The 26,730-nt window shown below is 48.8% G+C and overlaps 2 protein-coding genes across 2 annotated transcripts in view; one reads left to right on the top strand and one right to left on the bottom strand.

The window, feature by feature from the left end:
• The window catches only part of LOC144591085 (sialic acid-binding Ig-like lectin 13), a 24,142-nt gene extending 8,629 nt beyond the window's left edge, over positions 1-15,513 (top strand). Inside the window, exons 5-8 of the mRNA XM_078395407.1 lie at positions 6,802-7,083; positions 10,063-10,179; positions 12,654-12,718; positions 13,976-15,513. Coding sequence (XP_078251533.1) covers positions 6,802-7,083; positions 10,063-10,179; positions 12,654-12,718; positions 13,976-14,032 — 521 coding nt within the window. The 3' untranslated portion in view covers positions 14,033-15,513. The remainder of the gene's footprint in view (positions 1-6,801; positions 7,084-10,062; positions 10,180-12,653; positions 12,719-13,975) is intronic.
• Positions 15,514-17,565: 2,052 nt separating this feature from the next.
• On the bottom strand, positions 17,566-20,070 carry LOC144591086 (uncharacterized). Its single transcript, XM_078395408.1, has 2 exons — positions 20,025-20,070; positions 17,566-18,893 (listed from the first exon to the last, which is right to left on the bottom strand). Exons 1-2 carry the CDS (start codon positions 20,068-20,070, stop codon positions 17,566-17,568), a joined length of 1,374 nt encoding a protein of 457 aa, XP_078251534.1.
• Positions 20,071-26,730: the final 6,660 nt, after the last annotated feature.

Below are 26,730 nucleotides of genomic sequence, written 5' to 3'. Positions count from 1 at the left end.
ACACACCTACACTCTCACACACACTCTGACACACACTCTCACACACACACTCTCACACACACTCACTCACACACATACACCCTCTCTCTCACGCTCACTCACATACACACTCACTCTCCCTCTCTCTCACACACACACATTCTTAGTTTATAGATACACATCGCGGAAACAGGCCCTTCCACCCACCGAGCCCGCGCCAACCAGCGATCCCCGCACACTAACACCATCCCACACACGCTAGGGATAATTTTTACATTTACCAAGCCAATTAACCTACAAACGTGTACATCTTTGGAGTGTGAGAGGAAACTGAAGATCTCAGAGAAAACCCACGTAGGTTACGGGGAGAACGTACAGACAGCACCCGTGGTCAGGATCGAACCTGGGTCTCCGGCGCTACAAGCACTGTAAGGCAGCAACTCTACCGCTGCACCACTGTGCCGCCCCATGTTACCTGTCCAAATGGTTCTGAAATGTTGCGGTAGTCCCAGCCTCAACTACCTCCTCCGGCAGCTCATTCCGTACACCCACCACCCTCTGCGTGAAAAAAGTTACCCTTCAGGTTCCTATTAAATCTTCTCTTCCGCTCTCATCTTAAACCTATGTCCTCCGGTCCTCGATTCACCTACTCTGGGCAAGAGGCTCTGTGCGTCTACCCGATCCATTCCTTTCATGATTTTGTACACCTCTATAAGATCTCCCCTCATCCTCCTGCGCTCCAGGGAATAGAATCCGAGCCTGTTCAACCTCTCCCTATTGTCTGAAGAAGGGTCTCGACCCGAAATGTCACCATTCCTTCTCTCCAGAGATGCTGCCTGTCCCGCTAAGTTACTCCAGCTTTTTGTGTCTACACGATTACAATAGTGCCGTCCACAGTGTACGCATACAAGATAAGGGAATAACGTTGAGTGCAAGAAAAAGCCAGTAAAGTCCGATCAAAGATAGTAAAATAGTAGTTCAGGACTGCTCTCTGGGTAGTGGTAGGATCATTCAGTTGCCTGTTAACAGCTGGGAAAGAAACTGTCCCTGAATCTGGAGGTGTGCGTTTTCAAATTTCTGTACCTCTTGCCTGATGGGAGAGGGGAGAAGAGGGAGTGACCGGGGGTGAGACTGGTCCTTGATTATGCAGCTGGCCTTGCCAAGGCAGCGTGAGGTGTAGATGGAGTCAACCGGCCAACATGCCCCATCTACACTAGTCCCATCTGCCCGCGTTTGGCCCATATCCCTCCAAACCTGTCCTATCCATGTACCTGTCCAAATGTTCCTTAAACGTTGGGATAGTCCCAGACTCAACCACCTCCTCCGGCAGCTCGTTCCATACACCCACCAACCTCTGTGTGGAAAAAAGTAACCCATCAGGTTCCATTAAATCTTTTCACCTTCAGTCTCTGTCCTCTGGTCCTCGATTCCCCTACTCTGGGCAAGAATCTCTGTACGTCTACCCGATCAATTCCCTCCATGATTTTGTACAGCTCTGTAAGATCACCCCTCATCCTCCTGCACTCCAAGGAATAGAATCCCAGCCTGCCCAGAAAGACTGGGCTTGTATTCACTGGAGTTTAGAAGGATGAGAGGGGATCTTATAGAGACGTATAAAATTATGAAAGGACTGGACAAGCTAGATGCAAGAAAAATGTTCCCAATGTTGGGGTCCAGAACCAGGGGCCACACACACACAGTCTAAGAATAAAAGGGAGGTCATTTAAAACTGAGGTGAGAAGAAACTTTTTCACCCAGAGAGTTGTGAATTTGTGGAATTCTCTGCCACAGAGGGCAGTGGAGGCCAAATCACTGGATGGATTTAAGAGAGAGTTGGATAGAGCTCTAGGGGCTAGTGGAATCAAGGGATATGGGGAGAAGGCAGGCACAGGTTACTGATTGTGGATGATCAGCTGTGATCACAATGAATGGCGGTGCTGGCTCAAAGGGCCAAATGGCCTCCTGCACCTATTTTCTATGTTTCTATGCCCCAACCTCTCCCTGTAGCTCAGGCTTTCAATCCTGAAAGACAAGGGAAGGTGACGTTTCAGGTGAGGGACGTCTTTTATTTACTGTCGTCCTCATGATTATCATTGCCTGTATAGCTCGTTATCACCTACCCCAGAGCCAACAATGGACCATTGTGCGCTCCACATTTTACCTGATCAACGTTGCTTTCGCATATCTTTCATTCATTTGTGCCGTCTATATCTCTCGTTTCCCACTCCCCGGCTCTCAGTTTGAAGAAGGGTCTCGACCCGAAACGCCACCTATTCCTTTTCTCCGGAGACCCTGACTGACCCGCTGGGTTACTCCAGCACTTTGTACCTGTCCACGTTCTCCAGAGACGCTGACTGACCCGCTGAGATACTCCAGCACTTTGTACCTGTCCACGTTCTCCAGAGACGCTGACTGACCCGCTGAGTTACTCCAGCACTTTGTACCTGTCCACGTTCTCCAGAGACGCTGACTGACCCGCTGAGTTACTCCAGCACTTTGTACCTGTCCACGTTCTCCAGAGACGCTGACTGACCCGCTGAGTTACTCCAGCACTTTGTACCTGTCCACGTTCTCCAGAGACGCTGACTGACCCGTTGAGTTACTGCAGCACTTTGTACTCAGCCCATCTGGCCAATCGATCAAGATCCTGCTGCAATCTTTCACAAGATTGCAGTTCTGCCACATCCTGCTCCCTCTCTGTGATGCCTCCTGCTCTCCGATCTGACATTCATTGTTCTTTATCTCTCTACACCATCGTCTTTATCTCTCGTTTACCTTCTCCCTCACCAGTCTAAAGAAGGGCCTCGACCCGAAACGTCCTCTGGTCCTCGATTCCCCTACTCTGGGCAAGAGTTTAATACAGAGAAATGTGAGGTGTTGCATTTTGGGACGTCTAACAAGAGCAGGACTTACACAGTGAATGTTAGGCCTCTGGGGAGCGTTGTGGAGCAGAGGGATCTAGGAGTGCAGGTGCATGGTTCCTTGAAGGTTGAGTTGCAGGTAGATAAGGTGGTCACAAAGGCTTTTGTCACATTGGCCTCCATCAGTCAGAGTATCGAGTAGAGAAGTTGGCAGATCATGTTGCAGTTGTACAAGACGTTGGTGAGATCGCATTTAGAATATTGTGTAAAGTTCTGGGCACCATGTTGTAGGAAAGATATTGTCAAGCTTGAAAGGGTTCAGAGAATATTTACGAGGATGTTGCCAGGACTAGAAGGTGTGAGCTATAGGGAGTGGTTGAGTCGGCTGGGTCACTATTCCTTGGAGCGCTGGAGGATGAGGGGGGATCTTATAGAGGCATATAAGATCACGAGGGGAATAGATCGGGTAGATGCACAGAGTCTCTTGCCGAGAGTAGGGGAATCGTGGACCAGAGGACATAGATACAAGGTGAAGGGGAAAAGATTGAATAAGAATCTGAGGGGTGACTTTTTCATACAAAGGGTAGTTGGTGTATTGAACAAGCTGCCAGAGGATGTAGTTGAGGCAGGGACTATCCCAACGTTTAAGAAACAGTTGGACAGGTACATGGATAGGACAGGTTTGGAGGGATATGGGCCAATGCGGGCAGGTGGGACAAGTGCAGATGGGGCCTGTTGGCTGGTGTGGGCAAAAGGGCCTGTTTCCACACTATCACCCTAAGACTCTAACTCTCGTCAGAAAGAGGAGAACTTCCTCAAACTAGACATACCTTGCGGAGATTTCACAGTGGAGCAGACGAAATGTGTAGGAAGGAACTGCAGACGCTGGTTTAAACCGAAGATAGACACAAAATGCTGGAGTAACTCAGCGGGTCAGGCAGCATCTCTGCAGAACGTGGACAGGTACAAAGTGCCGGAGTAACTCAGGGGGTCAGGCAGCATCTCCGCAGAACCTGGACAGGTACAAAGTGCCGGAGTAACTCAGTGGATCGGGCAGCATCTTTGGAGAGAAGGAATGGGTGACGTTTCGGGTCGAGACCCTTCGTCAGACTGGTTACATTTGTATTTCAATCGAGCCATTTACAGTGTATTGATACATAATAAGGGAATAACGTTTAGTGCAAGGTAAAGCCAGCAAAGTCCAATCAAGGATAGTCCGAGGGTCACCAATGAGGTGGATAGTAGTTCAGGACAGCTCTCTGGTTGTGGTAGGATGGTTCAAAGTGTTCAAGGTTTATAGACACAAAGTGCTGGAGTAACTCAGTGGGACAGATAGCTTCTCTGGGGAATGTAGACAGGTACAAAGTGCTGGAGTAACTCAGCGGGTCAGGCAGCATCTCTGTGGAGAACATGGACAGGTACAAAGTGCTGGAGTAACTCAGCGGGTCAGACAGCATCTCTGGAGAACGTGGACAGGTACATAGTGCTGGAGTAACTCAGTGGGCCAGGCAGCATCTGTGGAGAGAAGGAATGGGTGACTTTTAGAAACATTGAAACATGGAAAATAGGTGCAGGAGGAGGCCATTTGGCACTTTGAGCCAGCACCGCCATTCATTGTGATCATGGCTGATCATCAACAATCAGTAACCTGTGTCTGCTTTCTCCCCATATGCCTTGATTCCACTAGCCCCTAGAGCTCTATCGTAAGGGCCTGTCCCACTTAGGCGATTTTAAGGCGACTGCCGGTGACTAGGCTGTCGCCGACAGTTCGCCAGGGTGTCGCGTGCATGATCGTGAGGAGTCTTCCAAGAATCGTAGTGGATCTCAGCGCGTCGCTTGGAAATCATCCAGAGTGAAATTTCTCGGCCACAGCTGGCTTGCCACCAGGTACCGTTGCTTATTGCGGGCGCTGTCGCATGCTGTCCCCAGGTTTGCTAGTTTCTCCTAGATGCATTTAGAAGCACATAATATTAAAATCATTTCAAGTAAAGTCATTTCAAGATACCATAAAATACTTGTGTTTATCCAATTTATTTACTGTCAGAACATTTGACAGGTAGATTGGAGACGACAGTTTCACGGTCAGGTAAGCGTGGGAATTTTCGCAATGTTTATGGCCATCAGCGATCACATTTAAAGTAGGCTCCCAACCCAGATATGCAACCCAGAAACCAGATATGCATCTCCCGTACATTTTCAAAGAATGCTCACACACTTTTCACAAAAATCCATGTAACCACTTTTAAAATTAAATTTCTTAATACCTCCATTAGTAAACTGGAAGTCAATCCAGTTTATGTCTTGTCACCGTGAAGCTTGGTTTTTAAGTAACCCATACAAGATATTATAGTTCAAAACTCTCAAATACTTACCGACTTGTCAGTGATTTCAGCGAAAATTAGGACACCGGAGAAGCATTAACAGCGTGGGAATTTCGCGATGTTTCCAAAGACGGTGTAATCTCGACCTGACTCAGCATTGTCGTGGTCATTGACGTCGGATAAAATAAAATTTTGGCGTTCTGCTACGACTTTGACAGTCGCCTAAAACATTGCCTAAGTGGGACATGCCCTTAACTCTCTTTTAAATTAATCCAGTGAATTGGCCTCCACTGCCTTCTGTGGCAGAGAATTCCACAAATTTCAGGGTGAAGAAAGTTTTTTCTCACCTTAGTTTTAAATGGCCACCCCTTTGTTCTTAGACTTTGTGGCCCCTGGTTCTGGACTCCCCCAACATTGGGAACATTTTTCCTGCATCTAGCTGGTCCAGTCCTTTTATAATTTTATACGTCTCCATATGATACATAGAAACATAGAAAATAGGTGCCATTTGGCCCTCCGAGCCTGCACTGCCATTCAATATGATCATGGCTGATCATCCAGCTCAGTAACCTGTACCTGCCTTCTCTCCATACCCCCTGATCCCTTTAGTCACAAGGGCCACATCTAGCTCCCTCTTAAATATAGCCAATGAACTGGCCTCAACTACCTTCTTTGGCAGAGAATTCCACAGACTCACCACTCTCTGTGTGAAGAAACGTTTTCTCATCTCGGTCCCAAAAGACTTCCCCCTTATCCTTAAACTGTGACCCCTTGTTTTGGACTTCCCCAACATCGGGAACAATCTTCCCGCATCTAGCCTCTCAAACCCCTTAAGAATTTTATATGCTTCTATAAGATCCCCCCTCAGTCTTCTAAATTCCAGCGAGTATAAGCCTAGTCTATCCAGTCTTTCTTCATATGAAAGTCCTGCCATCCCAGGGATCAATCTGGTGAACCTTCTCTGTACTCCCTCTAAGGCTAGAATGTCTTTCCTCAGATTAGGAGACCAAAACTGTACACAATACTCCAGGTGCGGTCTCACCAAGGCCCTGTACAACTGCAGCAGAACCTCCCTGCTCCTATACTCAAATCCTCTTGCTATGAATGCTAACATACCATTCGCTTTCTTTACTGCCTGCTGCACCTGCATGCTTGCTTTCAATGACTGGTGCACCATGACACCCAGGTCACGTTGCATCTCCCCTTTTCCTAATTGGCCACCATTCAGGTAATACTCTGCTTTCCTGTTCTTGCCGCCAAAGTGGATAACCTCACATTTATCCACATTATATTGCATCTGCCATGCATTTGCCCACTCGCCTAATCCTTCTCATCCTTCTAAATTCCAGTGAATACAAGCCCAGTCTTTCCAATCTTTCCTCATATGACAGTCCCGCCAACCCGGGGATTACCCTGGTGAACCTATGCTCCACTCCCTCAATAGCAAGAAATGTCCTTCCTCAAATTAGGAGACCAAAACTGCGCACAATACTCCAGATGTGGTCACACCAGGGCCCTATAAAGGTCAAGACCCTTCTTCAGACTGGTTACATTCGTCCTTCATCTTTTCTCTCCATATTCTCCTGGTTGGCATGTGGAATTCTGCCGTGTTAACTCAAGTTTAAACCGTTCGCCTTTAGACGCGCCGCAGAATCTCTCCATCACTTCCCCCAGCAACGTGAACAATTACGGGGTCAGTGTAAAGGAAGGAAACTCTGCAGCGATCCTATGCTCCGTCCAGAGTTTCCCAGCGTCCAACCTGACCTGGCGACATCTCGGTGTCACGCTGAGCACAACACGTTCCAGCAACGAGCTGTGGTTGAAAATCCTTCGGGTGACACCGCGGGACGCTGGGGACTATCAGTGTGTGGCGGAGAATGAACACGGGACAGGGGAGGGGACTGTGACCCTCGTCGTAGAATGTGAGTAGACACACGGTCATGTCTCTCTGAACATCAATGAGCAGTTAGTGGAATATATCATGTGTTGCAGGGACATTATTGTACATCTGCCTCTCTCCCACACTCTCCTATTGTAAGATGAAGAGGCTTAAATAATACTGGACCAAGTGGACCCGTTGGGCCCATTCCTCACAGAGGGGGAACAGGGAAAGGGAGAGGGTGTCACTGAGTGAGCCGTGGACCCAAAGCCTCTCCTGTATTGGTGTAGCACTCTCAACCCCCCCCCCCCACTCAATCCCCCTTAACCCCCCTCCTCCTCTCACAGACCCACTCCATCCCCTCTACCCCACCCCCACTTTCCCCTCCCCTGCCCCCATCCCCATTCCCCCCAGCCCTGCCTCCACCCTATTCCCCCCTCCTCACCGCTATTCACCCCTCCCCTCACCTCCACTCGGCCCCCCCTCCTCCCCCCACACCCACTTTCCCTGCCCGCACCCCACTGTCGCCCCCATCCCAATCATCCCTCCTCCCCACCCACTCTCCCCCCACCCCCACTCTGCCCTCCTCCCCAGCCCCACTCTGCCCTCCTCCCCAGCCCCACTCTGCCCTCCTCCCCAGCCCCACTCTGCCCTCCTCCCCAGCCCCACTCTGCCCTCCTCCCCAGCCCCACTCTGCCCTCCTCCCCAGCCCCACTCTGCCCTCCTCCCCAGCCCTACTCTCCCCCTCCCCCTCACCCCCACCCCCACTCTCTCCTCCCACCCTCCCCCTCCCCCCCACTCTCTCCTCCCCTACCCCCCACTCTGCCCTCCTCCCCAGCCCCACTCTGCCCTCCTCCCTAGCCCCACTCTGCCCTCCTCCCCAGCCCCACTCTCCCCCTCCCCCTCACCCTCACCCCCACCCCCACTCTCTCCTCCCACCCTCCCCCTCCCCCCCACCTCTCTCCTCCCCTACCCCCACTCTCACTTTCCCCCACCCACCTTTCCCCACAACCCCCCTTTCCCCCATTCTCTCCTCCTCCAGCCCCATTCTCACTGTCGCCCACCCCCCCTTTCCTCACCACCCGCCCTCTTTCCTCCTCCACTCTCTCCTTCCCCACCCCCTCCTCCCCCAGTCTCTCCTCCCCCCACCCTCACCCCCCTCCTACCCCCACCCTTCCCTCCACCCACTCGGCCCCCACGTCCACTCCCCTCCATGGAGCTGTTGGCGGCGAAAGCCATTTACCGAGCGTACAGGGAGGAGGAGGGAGTGCCGGACTACTCGAGGCTAGCAGAATCAAGGCGAATGGGGATAAGTTGGGCACAGGTTACTGATTGTGGATGATCTGCCATGATCACAATGAATGGCGGTGCTGGCTCGAAGGGCCAAATGGCTTCCTCCTGCACCTATTTTCTATGTTTCTATAAAGGAACAGCAGGAAGTGAAGAAAGCTAATGGCATGTTGACCTTCATAACGAGAGAATTTCAGTATAGGTTCTTCTGCAGTTGTATAGGGCCCTGGTAAGACCGGACCTGGAGTATTGTGTACAGCTTTGGTATCCTAATTTGAGGAAGGACATCCTTGTAATTGAGGCAGTGCAGCGTAGGTTCACGAGATTGATCCCTGGGATGGCGGGACTGTCATATGAGGATAGATTGAAAAGACTAGGCTTGTATTCACTGGTTTAGAAGGATGAGAGGGGACCTTATAGAGACATAAAATTATAAAATGACTGCACAAGCTAGATGCAGGAAAAATGTTCCCAATGTTTTGGGAGTCCAGAACCCGGGGCCACTGTCTTAGAATAAAGGGGAGGCCATTTAAAACTGAGGTGAGAAGGAACAGTTTTACCCAGAGAGTTGTAAATTTGTGGAATTCTCTGCCACAGAGGGCAGTGGAGGCCAAATCACTGGATGGATTTAAGAGAGAGTTAGATAGAGCTCTGGGGGCTAGTGGAATCAAAGGATATGGGGAGAAGGCAGGCACGGGTTACTGATTGTGGATGATCAGACATGATCACAATGAATGGCGAGCTGGCTTGAAGGGCTGAATGGCCTCCTCCTGCACCTATTTTTATGTTTCTATGTTCTAGGCCATTGTTAGTTGTTTGTTGGGTGAAAATGAGAAGCTTGTGCGACTTGGGTGGGAGAGGGATAGAGAGAGAGAGGGAAAGCCGGGGCTACCTGAGGTGAGAGAAATCAATATTCATACCACTGGGCTGTACGCTGCCCAAGTGAAATTATGAGATGCTGCTCCTCCAATTTGCATTTTGCCTGTTCAGTTTTAGTCACCCTGCTACAGGAAAGACGTCATTAAGCTGGAAAGAGTGCAGAGAAGATTTTCTCTGGAGCACAGGAGACTGAGGGGTGGGTGATCTTAGAGAGGAGAATTAGGATAGGGTGATCGCGAACTAGAAGGTAGAAGGGAATAAATTAATAGGAACCTGAGGGGCAACTTTTTAACAGAAAGGGTGGTTGGTATCTGGGAACGAACTGCCAGAGGATGTAGTTGAAGTTGTTCAATAACAACATTTGGACAGGTACATGGATAGGAAAGGTTCAGAGATAAATGGACCAAATGGGACTTGCTTAGATGAGATGTGCCGAAGGGCCTGTTTCCGTGCTGTGCCACTGCACGACTCTGAAACAATGAAGGGTTAGGATGGAGTGAATGTGGGCAGAGTGTGAGGAAGAGCAGAACTGGAGGCCATCAGCAGTAAACAGCCGTTGGGACCTCAGAGGGACATGGCTTTGCTCAGGGAGAGGTGAGTGGTGGACTCACTGCTCTCGGTGCGGGTTGAGGGCACAGTAGAAGTAGATTTAGAGGGAGGTGGGACATTCTGAGAGATGAGGAAAGTAGGGACAGCAGGACAAGACGGGCCGAATGGCCTGTTATGTAATTCCAGTGTAATCCAATGGAGAGCTGCATGCTGGAGAATCTCTTTCGCTGCTTGGTCTGGGATTAAGTTGTGGTGTCTGTGTCTCGGAGCTGGGCTTTCACCGACTCCTTTCTCCACCCCTCAGTATGTGGCTGTGACAGGACTGGGAAATACGTCGTGGCCGTGATTGTTCTTGCCGTCGTCCTTGGTGTCGTCATCACCGCCGCAATCTTCTGGGCAGCGCGATGTCGCGGCAAACGAGGTGAGAGACGATCTGGAAAATGTCCGAATGTCTTCACTGGCATTTACTCATGAGAGAGAGAGAGAGAGAGAGAGAGAGGGAGAGAGAGAGGTGGTACCCACTGCGTCAGCCTGAAATCAGGGCCCTCTCCAACTAGGGGTGCCAACTATCTCACTCCCAAATAAGGGACAAGGTGACGTCACCGCCCCGCGCCACGCGTGACCTCACCCAGCCAGTGGCCACGTGCTCCCGCTCCATCAATAGCGGCCATCCGTGACGGAAGGCGGGTTGCTATGGAACCATCGTTAGGTGGCGCCTGGGCCTCCGGACCTACACTGTCCGGACCTACACTGTCCGGACCTACACTGTCCGGACCTACACTGTCCGGACCTATAGCGGCCCAGGCGCCTACACTGTCCGGGCCTACACTGTCCGGACCTACACTGTCCAGACCTATAGCGGCCCCGGCGCCTACACTGTCCGGGCCTACACTGTCCAGGCATACAGTGTCCGGGCCTACACTGTCCAGGCATACAGTGTCCGGGCCTACAGCGTCCGGGCCTACAGCGTCCGGGCCTACAGTTTCCGGGCCTACAGCGCCCCCCCGGTCCTAACACGGGACAAGGGCGGTCCCGTACGGGACAAACCAATTTTGCCCAAAATACGGGATGTCCCTGCTAATACAGGACAGTTGGCAACCCTACACATAACCCCCCTCCCCATTGCTACCACTGTGTTTGGAAGAGGGGCAGCACAGATTGCCCAAGTATCCTGGAGCTGATATTTATACCTCATCCACATCAGCATAAACAACATCATCTGGGAACAATCTCAGTGCTGCCCACAATCCCATTCACTCTCATTGTCCACAAGCCCCATGGGCACAAACCCATCCCCATTCACTCCACACTCCCCATGGTAACAAACCCATCCCCATTCACTCCACACTCCCCATGGTAACAAACCCATCCCCATTCACTCCACACTCCCCATGGTAACAAACCCATCCCCATTCACTCCACACTCCCCAAGGTAACAAACCCATCCCCATTCACTCCACACTCCCCATGGTAACAAACCCATCCCCATTCACTCCACACTCCCCATGGTAACAAACCCATCCCCATTCACTCCACACTCCCCAAGGTAACAAACCCATCCCCATTCACTCCACACTCCCCATGGTAACAAACCCATCCCCATTCACTCCACACTCCCCATGGGCACAAACCCATCCCCATTCACTCCACACTCCCCATGGTAACAAACCCATCCCCATTCACTCCACACTCCCCATGGTAACAAACCCATCCCCATTCACTCCACACTTCCCACAAACGCAAACCCATCCCCATTCCCTCCCTCCACACTCCCCATGGACACAAACCCATCCCCATTCACTCCCCACTCCCCATGGACTGAAAATGCCACCCCATTCCCTCTCACTATCCACACTCCCAAGGGACCCATCTCCTCCCCATTCCCTCCCACTACACTGCACATGGACTGAAACTCTCTCCCGCTCCCCACACTCCCAATGGACCCAACCTCCTTCCCATTCCCTCCCACCACCCACAACTTCCCATTCTCTCCCTCTGCCCACACACTCCACAGACCCGAACCCTTCCCTATTCCCTCCCCCACACTCCCCAAGCACCGGCGGTCACGGTGGCTTAGCGGTAGAGTTGCTGCCTTACAGCGAATGCAGCGCCGGAGACCCGGGTTCAATCCCAACTGCAGGTACTCTCTGTGCGGAGTTTGTACGTTCTCCCCGTGACGTGCGTGGGTTCGCTCCGTGATCTTCGGTTTCTTCCCACACTCCAAAGACGTGCAGGTTTGTAGGTAAATTGGTTTGGTAAATGTAAAAATTTGTCACTAGTGTGTATAGGATAGTGTTAATGTGTGGGGATCGCTGGTCGTTAATGGACCCGATGGGCCGAAGGGCCTGTTTCTGCGCTGTATCTCTAAACTAAACCCAAACTCCTCCCCAAACTCTAGCCACTGCTCATCAAACCAAACTCATCAGGAATTTTCTCACTCTGAATAATTACAGTGGGAGAAAAGGTGAATACGGTCATGTGATAGGAGTAGAAATAGGCCATTTGGCCCATCAAGTCTACTCTGCCATTCAATCATGGCTGATCTATCCCTCCTAACCCCATTTTCCTGCCTTCTCCCCGTAACCTCTGACATCCGCACTGATCAATGGGAAGAGACATGGAAAGGAGGAGAAATATGGAAATGGAAGGTGTGTGTCAGAGAATTAATGTGGGAGGGAGGGAGGGAGGGGATGAGGGAGGGAGGGAGGGAGGGATTGAGGCGCGATGGTGTGAAAGAGGTTGAATGAGGAAGATGAATACGGGGAAAGAATAATGAAAAGAATGAGGAAGAGTGAGAGGGAGAGAGAAGGATGAATGAAGGAATTCCAGAAGAAAGAGAGATCGGAGACAGGCAAAGAGGAAAGTGAGCGGTCTGCATGAAATTTTGTCTTCCAGAAAGTTCCGTGGCACAGCCGAAGGAGCAGAAAGCTGAAGATGGGCCGGTGGAGTCGCCCTATCAGGTTGGCACTGTTGTGGCAAAGAGGCAGGTCGGCGTTTGTCTCCTTGTTGTCCCTCCACACCAGCACTGCCCCTCAGATACTAACTCCATGACCGTGGCCATCTGCACCTCACGCTGCCTCGGCAAGGCCAGCAACATAATCAAGGACCAGTCTCACCCCGGCCACTCCCTCTTCTCCCCTCTCCCATCAGGCAAGAGGTACAGAAGTGTGAAAACGCACACCTCCTGATTCAGGGACAGTTTCTTCCCGGCTGTTATCAGGCAACTGAACCATCCTACCACAACCAGAGAGCAGTGCTGAACTACTATCTACCTCATTGGTGACCCTCGGACTATCCTTGCTGGCTTTACTCGTGACAATAAACTAAACTGAACTAAATTCTCTCCCCCCTCCCAGTGTCGGGCACCAACCACCTCCCCCACTCCTGCCCACCGAACCCACGCCTCCCAAATCACCGTCCCCACCCCCCCCGTCACCGTCTGCCCCAGGATACTGACCCCCGCACCCACCACCACCACACTGAATCCTTACGTCACATCCCACTCTGCCCACTGAGACTGGCCCACGGTGTTCATAAGTGATGGGAGCAGAATTAGTCCATTCGGCCCATCAAGTCCACTCTGCCGTTCAGTCATGGCTGATCTATGTCTCACTCCTAACCCCATTCTCCTGCCTTCTCCCCGTAACCCCTGACACCTGCACCAGTCAAGAAATAATTTAATATGTCCACTGACTTGGCCTCCACAGCCGTCTGAGGCAATTATTCCCACAGATTCACCACCCTCTGACAAAAGAAATTCCTCCTCATCTCGTTCCTGAAGGAACGTCCTTTAATTCTGAGGCTGTGGCCTCTGGTCCCAGACTCCCCCACTAGTGGAAACATCCTCGTACCCCACTCCCCCGCTCCGTCCCGTTCCACGTACTGAACATCACCAACCCTGTCCCTGCCCCACTCCCCCGCGGCTAGAACATTATCCTGTGCCTCCACACCCCAACATTCACTCCCCTGTAAACCCCCCCCCCCCTTAGCTCAGTGAAAGTCCCTCCACCCCCAGACTGTGTAACCACCTCTGTCCCCTACACCCCTCCCTGTCTCTGTAACCCCCTCCCCTCCGGCCCCTACACCCCTCCCTGTCTCTGTAACCCCCTCCCCTCCGGCCCCTACACCCCTCCCTGTCTCTGTAACCCCTTCCCCTCCGTCCCCGACACCGTGGGCTGTTTATTCTGTTCCTGTAACCGGTGTTTCTCTCCTCACAGGAGCTGCTTCTCGGCGAGCGGGATCTGTACAGCGACCTCAACCTCAGACACAAATGAGCCGCTGCTCAACCCCTCTCAGTGTGTACCCGGCCTCCGCCCACTTTTTCTGTTGTTTCTCTCTGCCCATCTCTCTCTCTCTCTCTCTCTCTCTCTCTCTCTGTCTCTCTCTCTCTCTCTCTCTTCCCTCACTCTCTCCAACCAACCTCCCTTCCATTGACTTAAGGAGACGAACAGGGAAAGTTTTCTTTACACAGAGAGTGGGTGTCCAGAACGTGCTGTCAGGGGGGCACGGTGACGCAGCGGTAGAGTCGCTGCCTTACAGCGAATGCAGCGCCGGAGACCCGGCTTCGATCACAACTAAGGGGGCTGTCTGTACGGAGTTTGTACGTTCTCGCCGTGACCTGCGTGGGTTTTCTCTGAGATCTTCACTTTACTCCGACACTCCAAAGACGTACAGGTTTGTAGGTTAATTGGCTTGGTAAATGTAAAAATTGTCCCTAGTGTTTGTAGGATAGTGTTAGTGTGTGGGGATCGCTAACCCGGCGTGGACCCGGTGGGCTGAAGGGCCTGTTTCTGCGCTGTATCTCTGAACTAAATTAAGCTAAAAGGTGGTGGTGGAAGCAGATACCAGCAGTGACATTTAAGAAGCTTTTTACATGGATATGGAGGGATACGAGTTGTTCAGGTAGAGATTAGTTTAACATGGTATCATCTTCAGCACGGGCATTGTGGGCCGAAGGGCCTGTTCCTGTGCGGCACTGTTCTACGTTCTATGACTGCATGCGTCTCCACAGACGCTGCCTGACCCGCTGAGAGTTGCAGCATTTAGTGTTTTTATTTCAGATTTCCAGAGTCTGCAGTTTGTTGATGTTTGATTTGCATCTTATTCAGAGTTTAATCCCCAGCTGGGCTACACAAGTGGCCCACAGACCGTACCCCATCCAGCAGCGCTCCCTGTTCACACACGGGACGCCAGCCAACACCGCAGAGCCTCAGTGACCCAGATACTGACCCGTCGGGGTGACCGAGAAATCCGTGCCGGGTTATCGCAGTTTCACTGTGTGTGGGAGGGGAAAGGGGCAAGTCAAGAATTTAGGGCCAGAATGATCTGCAAAGTGGCACAGAGTCAGAGAGCATCGTTACTGCTCCCTCCCCGTCTTCCCCCTCTCCCCCGTGTACTGTCACTCCCACTCCCCCTCTCTCTGTGCACTGTTACCCCCACTCCCCCACTCGCCCTGTTCTGTTACTCTCACTCCCCCTCTCCCCCTCTCCCCCTGTACTGTTATTGTGGGAAGAACTGACCTGTTGTGTCTTGTGATGAACGTGGGCAGCACGGTACTGTGGGAATAGTGCGGCACGGTGGCGCGGTGGTAGAGTTGCTGCCTCACAGCTTACTTCTGCGGTGAGGAAGAGACCGTGTACCATTTGTACTTACGGTGTGAGAGGTTGCAGCCCGTGTTCGAGTGTCTAAAGGGGCTGCTCCCCAAGTTTTGGCTCCATTTTAGTCCTGTGCTCCTGATTTTTGGGCACCCGGTACAGAGGGGGGGAGGGTCGGGAGGGACGGTGGGGTCTCCCTGTCGGTCTGCACCTGGGCCTGGCCAAGATGGCCATTTGCGGGTCCAGGCAGCGGGTAGTCGACGGCCGCACCGGGGTCGACTGCCTGCCCCTCTTCCGCGCCATCGTCCGTGCCCGCGTGTCCATGGAGAGGGAACACCTGGTGTCCATGGGGCCACTGGAGGCTTTCCGTGAACGCTGGTCGCCAAGGGACGTCGAGTGTATTATTGATAAAGTTGGCGATGTATTAGTTTGATATTTGTTTGTTTGTAAACTGCTAATATCGGCAGCCTTTGATCGTGTTACCCTTTTGTATGTTTGTTTTGTTTTCTGAATAAAAGCTTTTGTATATATTTTAAAAAAGAGACCCGGGTTTGATCCTGACTACAGGTGCTGTCTGTACGGGGTTTATACGCGGTCTTCGTGACCGCGTGGGTTTTCTCCGGGTGCTCCGGTTTCCTCCCACACTCCAAAAACGTGCAGGTTTGTAGGTTAATTGGCTGCAGTAAATTGTCCCTCATGGTGTAGGATAGTGCTTGTGTGTGGGGTGATACATGGTGATCCCTGGTCCCTGCCTCAACTACCTCCTCTGGCAGCTTGTTCCACACATCCGTGGGCTGAATGGCCTAATTCTGCTCCTATCACTTATGACCTTCGTCAGCTTGACGGCAGCTGAATCCAATCCCCTCCATTAGAGTCGGAAGACAGGTCCCGACCCGAACCGTCGTCTATCCATGTCCCCCACAGATGCTGCCTGACCCGCTGAGTTACTCCAACGCTGTGTATTTTATTTGTAACCCAGCATCTGCAGTTCCTTGTGTCTCCGCTCCATTTCCTGACGCTGCCCTCGCCCTCCCTCCCGCCCGCACTCACCGGGGTCCCACACACACACGCACTCGTCGCCCAAAGCGGGAACCTCACGGCGGCCGGAGGAGCAGGGACCATGTCACAAGAGCATCGGACACAGACTGGGGAAACAGCTTGTATGAGCCACGTGTGTATTGATGCAGCGCTGCAGAGGGTGAAGCCGGCCGGCTGAACAAAGAGCATAAATACTGGACGGTGCATGTGTGCAGGCGCTGCAGCAGCAGGGGTGGAGAGCCGAGCGCTGGGAAGGTTTGGTGATGAGGCAGGAGGGGATTACACAGTGACCAGCGCCGTGTGTCCACTGAGCCGCTGCACTTCCCATCAGCAACAACAGGGAACATGATGCACGGAGCTCCCAGGTAGTTGGTGCAACCGCCATTAAAAATACTCCAATCACATTGATTCACAACACAATTACTTTAATAACATTAGAATAACATGAACAGATTTAGCCGGGACAACGCGGGTGCTGGTCAATCGCCTCACACAGAAATATTTTAAATACAACGCCGAATAATACAAATTAAAACACATTTCGGGTCTCAAACCTCCGTTAAATAAATTACATCAACCAACACAACCAACGATTCAATTTACAAACTCACCTTCTGCTTATACTTCGAACAACACTTCAAACGTTCAAACTCCAGTGTCAGCATTTTACTGATCACCGCTTCAAGAAATCTCATAGGAATAAAGTGAAACCTGCAGGGACCAGCAGTTTGATCAAAGTAACCGGAGCAATGAGCCCACGGCACAGAACGGTTCTCCTGACTTGCGGCAACAATAAAAGTGGCTGGTTTATCAATCGCAGTGTTGATGAACTCAGTGCTAGAAACAGACTGCATCACAACAGCACAGTCAGAATATCCCAGTGGGGGCAGTCTATCCCAGTCAGAAGATGCAGTCTGGAGAGGGTCGGACATGCGGCAATGATACCTGTCCCTGGTCCCCAATTCACACAAGGAGTGGGAATCACGGACCCATCCCTTATACCCCAGACTTCTCCACACAAAGTATCACCATAAAGAGGGAAATACAGCAAGTGCCAATATTGATACTGACTGGAAACATAAATAATTACTCAACGTAATTCAAAAGGAAATAATTGAAATAATATAAAATAAAATAATATAAAGGAAATGATAACACTGACAATTGGTGAACTTTTACTGTTCTACACAGGCTCTCAGGTGAACAGTGAAAGCTGCTGTGTCCTTAAAAACATTCCCACACACGGGGCACGTTTCACGGCAGGTGTGAGCTTTCTGCTGAGAGAGATTAAAAAAGCTCTTCCCACAGACGGAACATGTGTATGGCCTCTCTCCGGTGTGGGTCCGCTGGTGTCGGTGGAGGTGCCCTGTCCGTGCAAAGCCCTTCCCACAGACAGAACATGTGTACGGCCTCTCTCCGGTGTGGGTCCGCTGGTGTTGGTGGATGTGCCCTGCCTGTGCAAAGCCCTTCCCACAGACAGAACATGTGTATGGCCTCTCTCCGGTGTGGGTCCGCTGGTGTAGATGGAGGTGCCCTGCCTGTGCAAAACTCTTCCCACAGACAGAACATGTGTACGGCCTCTCTCCGGTGTGGGTCCGCTGGTGTCGGTGTAGGTTCCCTGCCTCTGCAAAGCTCTTCCCACAGACAGAACATGTGTATGGCCTCTCTCCGGTGTGGGTCCGCTGGTGTAGGTGGAGGTGCCCTGTCCGTGCAAAGCCCTTCCCACAGACAGAACATGTGTATGGCCTCTCTCCGGTGTGGGTCCGCTGGTGTAGATGGAGAGTCCCTGCCTGTGCAAAGCCCTTCCCACAGACAGAACATGTGTACGGCCTCTCTCCGGTGTGGGTCCGCTGGTGTCGGTGTAGGTTCCCTGCCTCTGCAAAGCTCTTCCCACAGACAGAACATGTGTATGGCATCTCTCCGGTGTGGGTCCGCTGGTGTAGGTGGAGGTGCCCTGTCCGTGCAAAGCCCTTCCCACAGACAGAACATGTGTATGGCCTCTCTCCGGTGTGGGTCCGCTGGTGTAGATGGAGAGTCCCTGCCTGTGCAAAGCCCTTCCCACAGACAGAACATGTGTATGGCCTCTCTCCGGTGTGGGTCCGTTGGTGTAGGTGGAGGTTCCCTGAGTGTGCAAAGCTCTTCCCACAGACAGAACATGTGTACGGCGTCTCTCTGGTGTGGGTCCGCTGGTGTCGGTGGAGGTTCCCTGCCCGCGTGAAACACTTCCCACATTCTGCACATTCATGCCGTCTCTCCGTTATTCGTCCTGGAATATCACCTGACTTCCCTATTGCCTTCCTTCCGTCAGATGGTGTGAACAGACTCTGCTCACGTTTACTTTGTGGATCTGTGTCCACTCTGGGGGAAGAAGGTTGACCAGCTGGTGTTGGTCTGGAGGCTTCAGGATGCCTTCTTAAGTGCCTTGTAAGGTTCTCCGCTGTGGTGAATGCTATAGTGCAGTGAGGGCAGGGATGACAGTCTCCTTGGGTCACGCCGTCTACCGCTGGAGAAGGAAACAGAAATGATCACTTTCAGCAAAAAATCCACGCTCTGATTTGGAAGACAGATTAGTAAATGCTTCAGTGTTAATGGAGCTGCTCGGAGATGTTAATTGAAATAATTTACAGGCGTGACTAGTGAAAGATTGTGGGGAGGAGGGATTTATCAATCACCAGATGATTCTGTTAAAGACTCGAGGGGGATGGATTCTGTCTTTGATATCCCCCAAGGAACAAGGTACACGTCAGTAAGTTTTTAAGAATTCTTCTAAACCAGTGTGATAACTGGTTTGTTAAAATGGGCAAGTGAAAAGCAAAGTGCAGATGTCAAATAACATCATGAGCTGGGAGTTGCGGAGGACGACAGCAGAGAAAAGGGGCTGACTGCATCTTTGTAAATGCGCAGTGATTCAGCGTGAGTTGCTACAAGGATGTTTTGAATAAAATCAGTGCATCCACAAAGTTTTTGTGCTTCTGACACCTGCGACATCATTCAGCACAATTCCCTGCACTTCACTATTCTGCAAATTTCTCATCCTTACTACAACTGCTGCTTTGTTTTTGATCACAGTTTCTGACGTGCCACTTTAAACACCCGTAATTATTTTACAGTAAATTAGTTAAAGTTTGATTATGTTGAACAATCCCTGTTCCAGGCGTACACTGGCCCTATCCCTGACCTCTATCTCCGTCACATTGACAAGTGCATCGGTACTACCTCCTGCACCCATCCTGAACTCATGGACTTCATTAACTTCACCACCAATTTCCATCCTGCACTCAAATTCACTTGGACCATCTTTGACACCACCCTCGCCTTTCTTGATCTCAGTCTCCATCACAGGCTGACATTTATTACAAAACCCACTGACAGTCCACAACTATCTTGTCTACACTTCTTCCCACCCTGCTTCCTGCAAAGACTCCATCCCCTACTCCTAATTCCTCCGTCTACGCCACATCAAGATGAGGGGTTCCCTACCAGGACATCTGACATGTCCTCATTCTTTAGGGAATGGAGGTTCCCCTCTCCCATCATAGATGAGGACCTCACTCGTGTTTCCTCGGTACCCCACAGCTCTGCCTTCCTCCCCTCTCCCTATTCGTAACAGAGACAGAGTCCCGCTAGTCCTTACCTTTCACCCCATCAGCCCTCGCATAGAACACATAATCCTCCGACATTTTCGCCACCTCCAACGGTATCCCACCACTAGTCACGTCTTCCCATCTCCACCCCTTTCCGCCTTCCACAGAAACCGTTCCCTCCGCAACTCCCTGGTTAATTGGGCCCTTCCCACCCAAACCACCCCCTCCCCAGGTACCTTCCCCTGCAGGAGATGCAACATCTGCCCCAATACCTCCTCCTTCAAATCTGTCCAGGCACCCCAACAGTCCTTTCAGGTTGGGCAGAGGTTCACTTGCACCTCCTCCAACCTCATCTACTGTGTTCAAGATGTGGACTCTTATACATCGGCAAGACCAAACATCGTTTTGCTGAACACCTTCACGCAGTCCGCCTGAACCTACCTGATCTCCTGGTTGCTAAACACTTTAATTATCCTACCCATTCCCACACTGACCTTTCTGTCCTAGGTCTCCGCCATTGTCAGAGTGAGGTTAAACGCAAATTGGAGGAACAGCATCGCATATTTTGCTTGGGAAGCTTGCAGCCCAGTGGTATGAATATTGATTTCTCTAACTTCAAGTAACCCCGGCATTCCCTTTCTCTCTAGCCGCTATTTAATTAAAAATGGCTGCCGTGTTGAACTGTATGAATATTTATAAACATCAAGAGAAAAATCATGACCATGGAATATAATTTTGCATTTAGTAATACCAAGCATGATGTAATGCAGAGTATGTTTAAAGGTAACAGTGCTGTTGTGCATGGAGTCAACTCCAAGAAAAGTGTTTTGAAGGATAAAAGTAACAGTCTATTATGTGAACTTATGAAGCATTTGTAACAAGGCAGATGAATTAAGACCATTGACATAGGTGCAGGAGTAAGCCATTCGGCCCTTCGAGCCAGCACCACCATTCAATGTGATCATGGCTAATCATCCACAATCAGTTCCCTGTTCCTGCCTTCTCCCCATATCCCTCGATTCCGCTAGCCCCAAGAGCTCTATCTAACTCTCTTTTGAATGCAGCCAGTGAATTGGCCTCCACTGCCTTTTGAGGCAGAGAATTGCACAAATTCACAACTCTATGGGTGAAAATGTTTTTCCTCATCTCGGTTCTAAATGGTCTACCCCTTATTCTTAAACTGTGGTCCCTGGTTTTGGACTCCCCCAACATCATAGAAACATCTAAAATAGGTGGAGGCCATTTGGCCCTTCGAGCCATTTGGCCCTTCACAGTGCTCATGGCTGATCATCCACAATCATTAACCTGTACCTGCCTTCTCCCCATATCTCTGGATTCCACTAGCTCTACCGAACTCTTAAATTCATTCAGTAAATTGGCCTCCATTGCCTGCTGTGGCAGAGAATTCTACAAATTCACAACTCTCTGGGTGAAAAAGTTTCTTCTCACCTCAGTTTTAAATGGCCTCCCCTTTATTCTTAGAATGTGTCCCCTGGTTCTGGACTCCCCCAACATTGGGAAATTTTGCCTTGTCCAGTCCCTTTATAATTTTATGTCTCTATAAGATCCCCTCTCATCATTCTAAACTCCAGTGAATATAACCATAGTCTTTCCAATCTTTCCTCATATGACAGTCCCTCCATCCCAGGGATTAACCTCGTGAACCTACACTGCACTGCCTAAATAGCAAGGACGTCCTACCTCAAATTAGGAGACAAAAACGGCACACAATACTCCAAATGTGGTCTCACCAGGGCCCTATACAACTGCATAAAGACCTCTTTACTCTTATACTCAAATCCTGTTGTTATGAAGGCCAACATGCAATAAGCTTTCTTCACAGCCTGCTGTACCTGCACGCTTACTTTCAGTGACTGGTGTACAAGGATACCAAGGTCTCGTTGCAATTACCCTTTACCTAATCTGACACCATTGATATAATAATCTTCCTTATTTTTGCCGCCAAAGTGGATAACCTCACAGTTATCTACATTATACTGCATCTGCCATGCATCTGCCCACTCACTCAACCTGTCCAATTCACCTAGCAACCTCCTAACATTATCCTCACAGTTCCCACTGCCACCCAGCTTTGTGTCATCCGCAAACGTGCTAGTGTTACTTCTACTTCCATCATCCAAATCACTTATATTGTAAATAGTTGTGGCCCCAGCACTGAGCCTTACGGCACTCCACTCTCCACTGCCTGCCATTCTGAAAAGGACCCGTTTATTCCTACTCTTTGCTTCCTGTCTGCCAACCAATTCTCTATCCATGTCCATACCCTACCCCCAATGCCATGTGATTTAATTTTGCTCACCAACCTCCCGTGTGGTACCTAATCAAACAACGGCTTTCTGAAAGTCTAGAAACACTACATCCACTTGCTCTCCTTCATCCATTTTACTTGTCAGATCCTCAAAAAATTCCAGATGATTAGTCAAGCAGGATTTCCCCTTCATAAATCCATGCTGACTTGGACCAATCCTTTTACCACTATCCAGATGTGCCGTTATTACCTATTTAATAATTGACTCCAGCATCTTCCCCATCACCGATGTCAGGTTAACTGGTCTATAATTCCCCGTTTCCTCTCTCGCTCCTTTCTTGAAAAGTGGGATAACATTAGCTACCCTCCAATCCACAGGAACTGATCCTGAATATATTGAACATTGGAAATTAATCACTAATGCGTCCATGATTTCTAGAGCCACCTCCTTGAGTACCCTGGGATGCAGACCATCAGGCCCTGGGGATTTATCAGCCTTCAGTCCCATCAGTCTACCCAATCCTATTTCTCGCCTAATGCAAATTTATTTTAGTTCCTCTGACTCCCTTGATACTCTGTCCACTAGTGCATCTGGAAGATTGTTAGTGCCTTCATTAGAGAAGACAGGTCCAAAGTACCTGTTCAAATCTTCCGCCATTTCCTTGTTACCCATAATCATTTCACCCGTTTCTGCCTTCAAGGGACCCACATTTGCCTTTACTAATCTTTTTCTCTTAACATACCTAAAGAAGCTTTTACTATCCTTCTTTATATTCTTGTCCAGCTTCGCTTCCTACCTCATCTTTTCAGCCCGTATTGCCCTTTTTGCCGTCTTCTGTTGTCCTTTGAAAGTTGCCCACTCCTCTGGCTTCCCGCTACTCTTTGCTATCTTATACATCTTTTCTTTTCGTTTTATTCCATCTCTAACTTCCCTTGTCAGCTACGGTTGCCTCCTACTCCCGTTAGAATCTATCTTCGCCTTTGGAATGAAATGATCCTGCATCTTCTGGATTATGCCCAGAAATTCCTGCCATTGCTGTTCCACCGTCATTCCTGCTAGGATCCCTTTCTATTTCACATTGGCCAGCTCTTCTCTCATGCCTTCATAGTCCCCTTTGTTCAACTGCAACACCGACACTTCTGATTTAACCTTCTCCCGCTCAAATTGCATATTAAAACTCATTATATTACAGTCACTACCTCCAAGCGGTTCCTTTACCTTGAGTTCCCTTATTAAATCTGGTTCAATGGACAACACGAAATCCAGAATTGCCTTCTCCCTGGTAGGCTCCAATACAAGCTGTTCAAAGAATCCATCTTGGAGGCAATCTACAAACTCCCTTTCTTGGGGTCCTGTATCATACTGATTTTCCCAGTCTGCCTGCATATTGAAATATCTTTAACCACCCTAGCATTACCTTTGTTACATGCCAATATTAACTCCTGATGCACCTTGCACCCTATATCCAGGCTACTGTACCTTTATTACTTGCCAATTTTAACTCCTGATGCAACTTGCACCCTATAACTATGCAAAAAGAAAAGAGATTTAATAAAGTATACAATGTAGAAAAGTAAATGCATGGTTTGTATCTAAACTGCACTTTACCAAATGCAAGACAAGGTTGAGTTGGCCGGACTAATATAATTTTATATGAGTGCAACTGTGATGAACAGATTTGGCTCAGGGAATCATGTGGTGGAATAAGAGAGAAGATTAATCAAAAATGTCAAAGAAAGAGAGCATTTTTAAAAAGGGAAATCAAATATTTGTGTTGTCAAATTCAATCTTCATATAGAAAGGAAAAAAATGCTGAATTTGTGGGAAAATGAATTTGAAACTGAAATGAGTCTGGAAACGTTCTATCCAAGATGAATGCTGGTAATCCCAGCAAGTCAGAGAAGAATTATGGAAATAAAAACAGTGTTAGCATCTCACATTGAAGTTCCAACAAAGGGTCTTCCTCCTCAAACATTAGTTGTGTTTCTCTTTCCACAGATGATGCTGGATATCTTGTGCAACATGACAGAATTAACTGGTAGCTTTGCAATAAAGAATCATTTGGGACTCCTTGTTTAAATAACAGGAACATACATTGATCTTATGAGTGATGAAGTGAAAACAGAACATAGAGAAATATATTAAGCCATTTACTGATATATTAAGGTCAGATTGCTTAGATTAGGAAATTAGATGGAAAGTTATGACAGTTGGAAAATTGTAAGTATTTAAAGGCAAGGATTAGTCAAAGATAATATCTTAGAACGGCACCTGCAATGTTTCCACGATTATTGCTGACAAGAAGGTAGATGGCAAAATAACTCACAAAATGACATAGATACCCACAAAATGACATAGCAGGAAAAGTTAAAAGACAAGATAAAGAAAGATTAACAATTCATTGTTCTTCCCACAATGTATCACAACAGTTTGATTAATATTTTTGGTAACGTCAGTTGGTCATACTGCACATAGCCCTACATTAATAATACACAAAGCAATACTCTTACATTCACATCCTTTATGATGCCCACAGTTACCAGGAAAGTGCCTACATAAATTGGACATGAACCACACTTTCTTTAAACAGTCACTGTCAGTTTACCGGGGAATCAATGTCAGATTCCTGTCTGACAAAATTCCAGAAGTTAACATCAAATGTTATGGAAAGTACCAGTGATTAATGTTAAAAGAAAAAAATTGTTCATGAGTGAACACAATTTTGTGCTCTTGAACCAAAGCCCGCATTGTTCCACCATTGCACTGGCTACCAATGCACCATGCCATCACTTCAATGCTCCTAATGAAATATCGTTGCTTTGAAGAAATAAATTGGTTCCTTTGGACATACACCGGTAATCGTCATTACGGAGCTCCTGTTCTTTTGTATAGATGATCCTCTCTTTATTTCGTAAATTATAAATTATTTTGTCTGTCTGTTTGGTCGTTTCCTCGCTTGTAGATCCCAAAACTGAAAAAAGAAAGCTAAAAATAACCTAATTACATTGTTTCAAGTCAGGTAAGTGGTTGAACTGTAAAATATGGAAGTTAGTTACATAATATGCAACATGTTCTATGAATTGAATTGAATTGACATGGTGGTAGCCAGATGGTCATTATATCATCTCCATCATTTACTGGAATGCACAGGAGTTACTCATTTTGAGTTTTACTTTTACAAACAGAATTACCTGTTGCTCTTTTGATTCTTTTCACCAACACTGTGCCTTCCTTCGTTTCCTCAGCGGCTCCTCCCAAATCTCTTTTGCCCTCCCCTGTAATGACCTGTAAAGAGACATTTTGGTGCAACCTGTGATTCATAAGGACACAAATAGATTGGCTCTACTTCTTCTCGATTATTTCTTCCATCGCATTATTAACTTGGATACTCAAATAAGCTACTAATAAAAGCAGTAACTGCCTTGTGTGCAATATTTCAGTGAACTCTCGTCTTTCATACTCTACTCTAAAAGGAAGTTTGATATTGTCAGCAAATATGGGAAAATGTGGGAACAATTGTTCCTCTTTCAACAATAAAAACTTATTTGCGAATGTTAGCACCTGACTCCAACAGCAGTGACGAAGATTTGTCTAAAAAGCAGTCATTTCTATCTTGTAGAAAATAAAATGCCAATGTAGAGCCACTCTGTTAATTCTCACATGTCCTTTATCCTGGGAATAATTTCTGTTCTTACCTTTACGACGGGCTTTCTTTTCGTATTCTTGCCTTTTGCATTCTTAAAAGGATGCCTAAAGATTCTGACTCCTTAGGAAAAAAAGTGCCACATCAGTGCTGCTTTGGAAAAGCACAGACTATATCTCAATAGTTTGGCAATTCTGGATATATCTAATGTTTTAGAGTTAAAAATGGAAGCAACATATCACAAAATTTAAAATTAGGAAAAGTAAATTTACATTTCATAAATAACACATTGGGAAAAACATTTCCAATTTAACAAGTATCCTACCACTCCAAATAATAATAATAATAATAATACATTTTATTTATATAGCGCTTTTCATATACTCAAAGACGCTTTACAGAGATTTTGAGAACATAGGGGAAATGAATAAATAGATAAATAAGTAAATAAATAAATAAACAGAGAAAGGAGACAGAAGGTGAGGGAAATGAATAAATAGATAAATAAGTAAATAAATAAATGAACAGAGAAAGGAGACAGAAGGTGAGGTGACCTTCAGTGGTTGAAGGCAGTACTGAACAGGTGAGACTTCAGCGATGTTTTGAATGTGGTGAGTGTGGGGGAGTCTCTAACGGTTTGGGGTAGTGAGTTCCATAGGGTAGGAGCAGCGATGGAGAAAGCCCTGTCCCCCCAGGATCTGAGTTTAGTCCGGATGTGGGGGGATAGGAGATTGGCAGCGGCAGAGCGGAGGGTGCAGGTGGGAGTGTGCCTGTGGAGGAGGTCGGTCAGGTAGGATGGGGCCAGGTTATGGAGGGCTTTGTAGGTTATGAGGAGGATTTTGT

The sequence above is a fragment of the Rhinoraja longicauda genome, unplaced genomic scaffold (assembly GCF_053455715.1).
Source record: "Rhinoraja longicauda isolate Sanriku21f unplaced genomic scaffold, sRhiLon1.1 Scf000561, whole genome shotgun sequence".
NCBI classification, from domain to species: Eukaryota; Metazoa; Chordata; class Chondrichthyes; order Rajiformes; family Arhynchobatidae; genus Rhinoraja; species Rhinoraja longicauda.
Note: the sequence above shows the minus strand (reverse complement) of the source record. Positions and strands in the feature narration are given on the sequence as shown.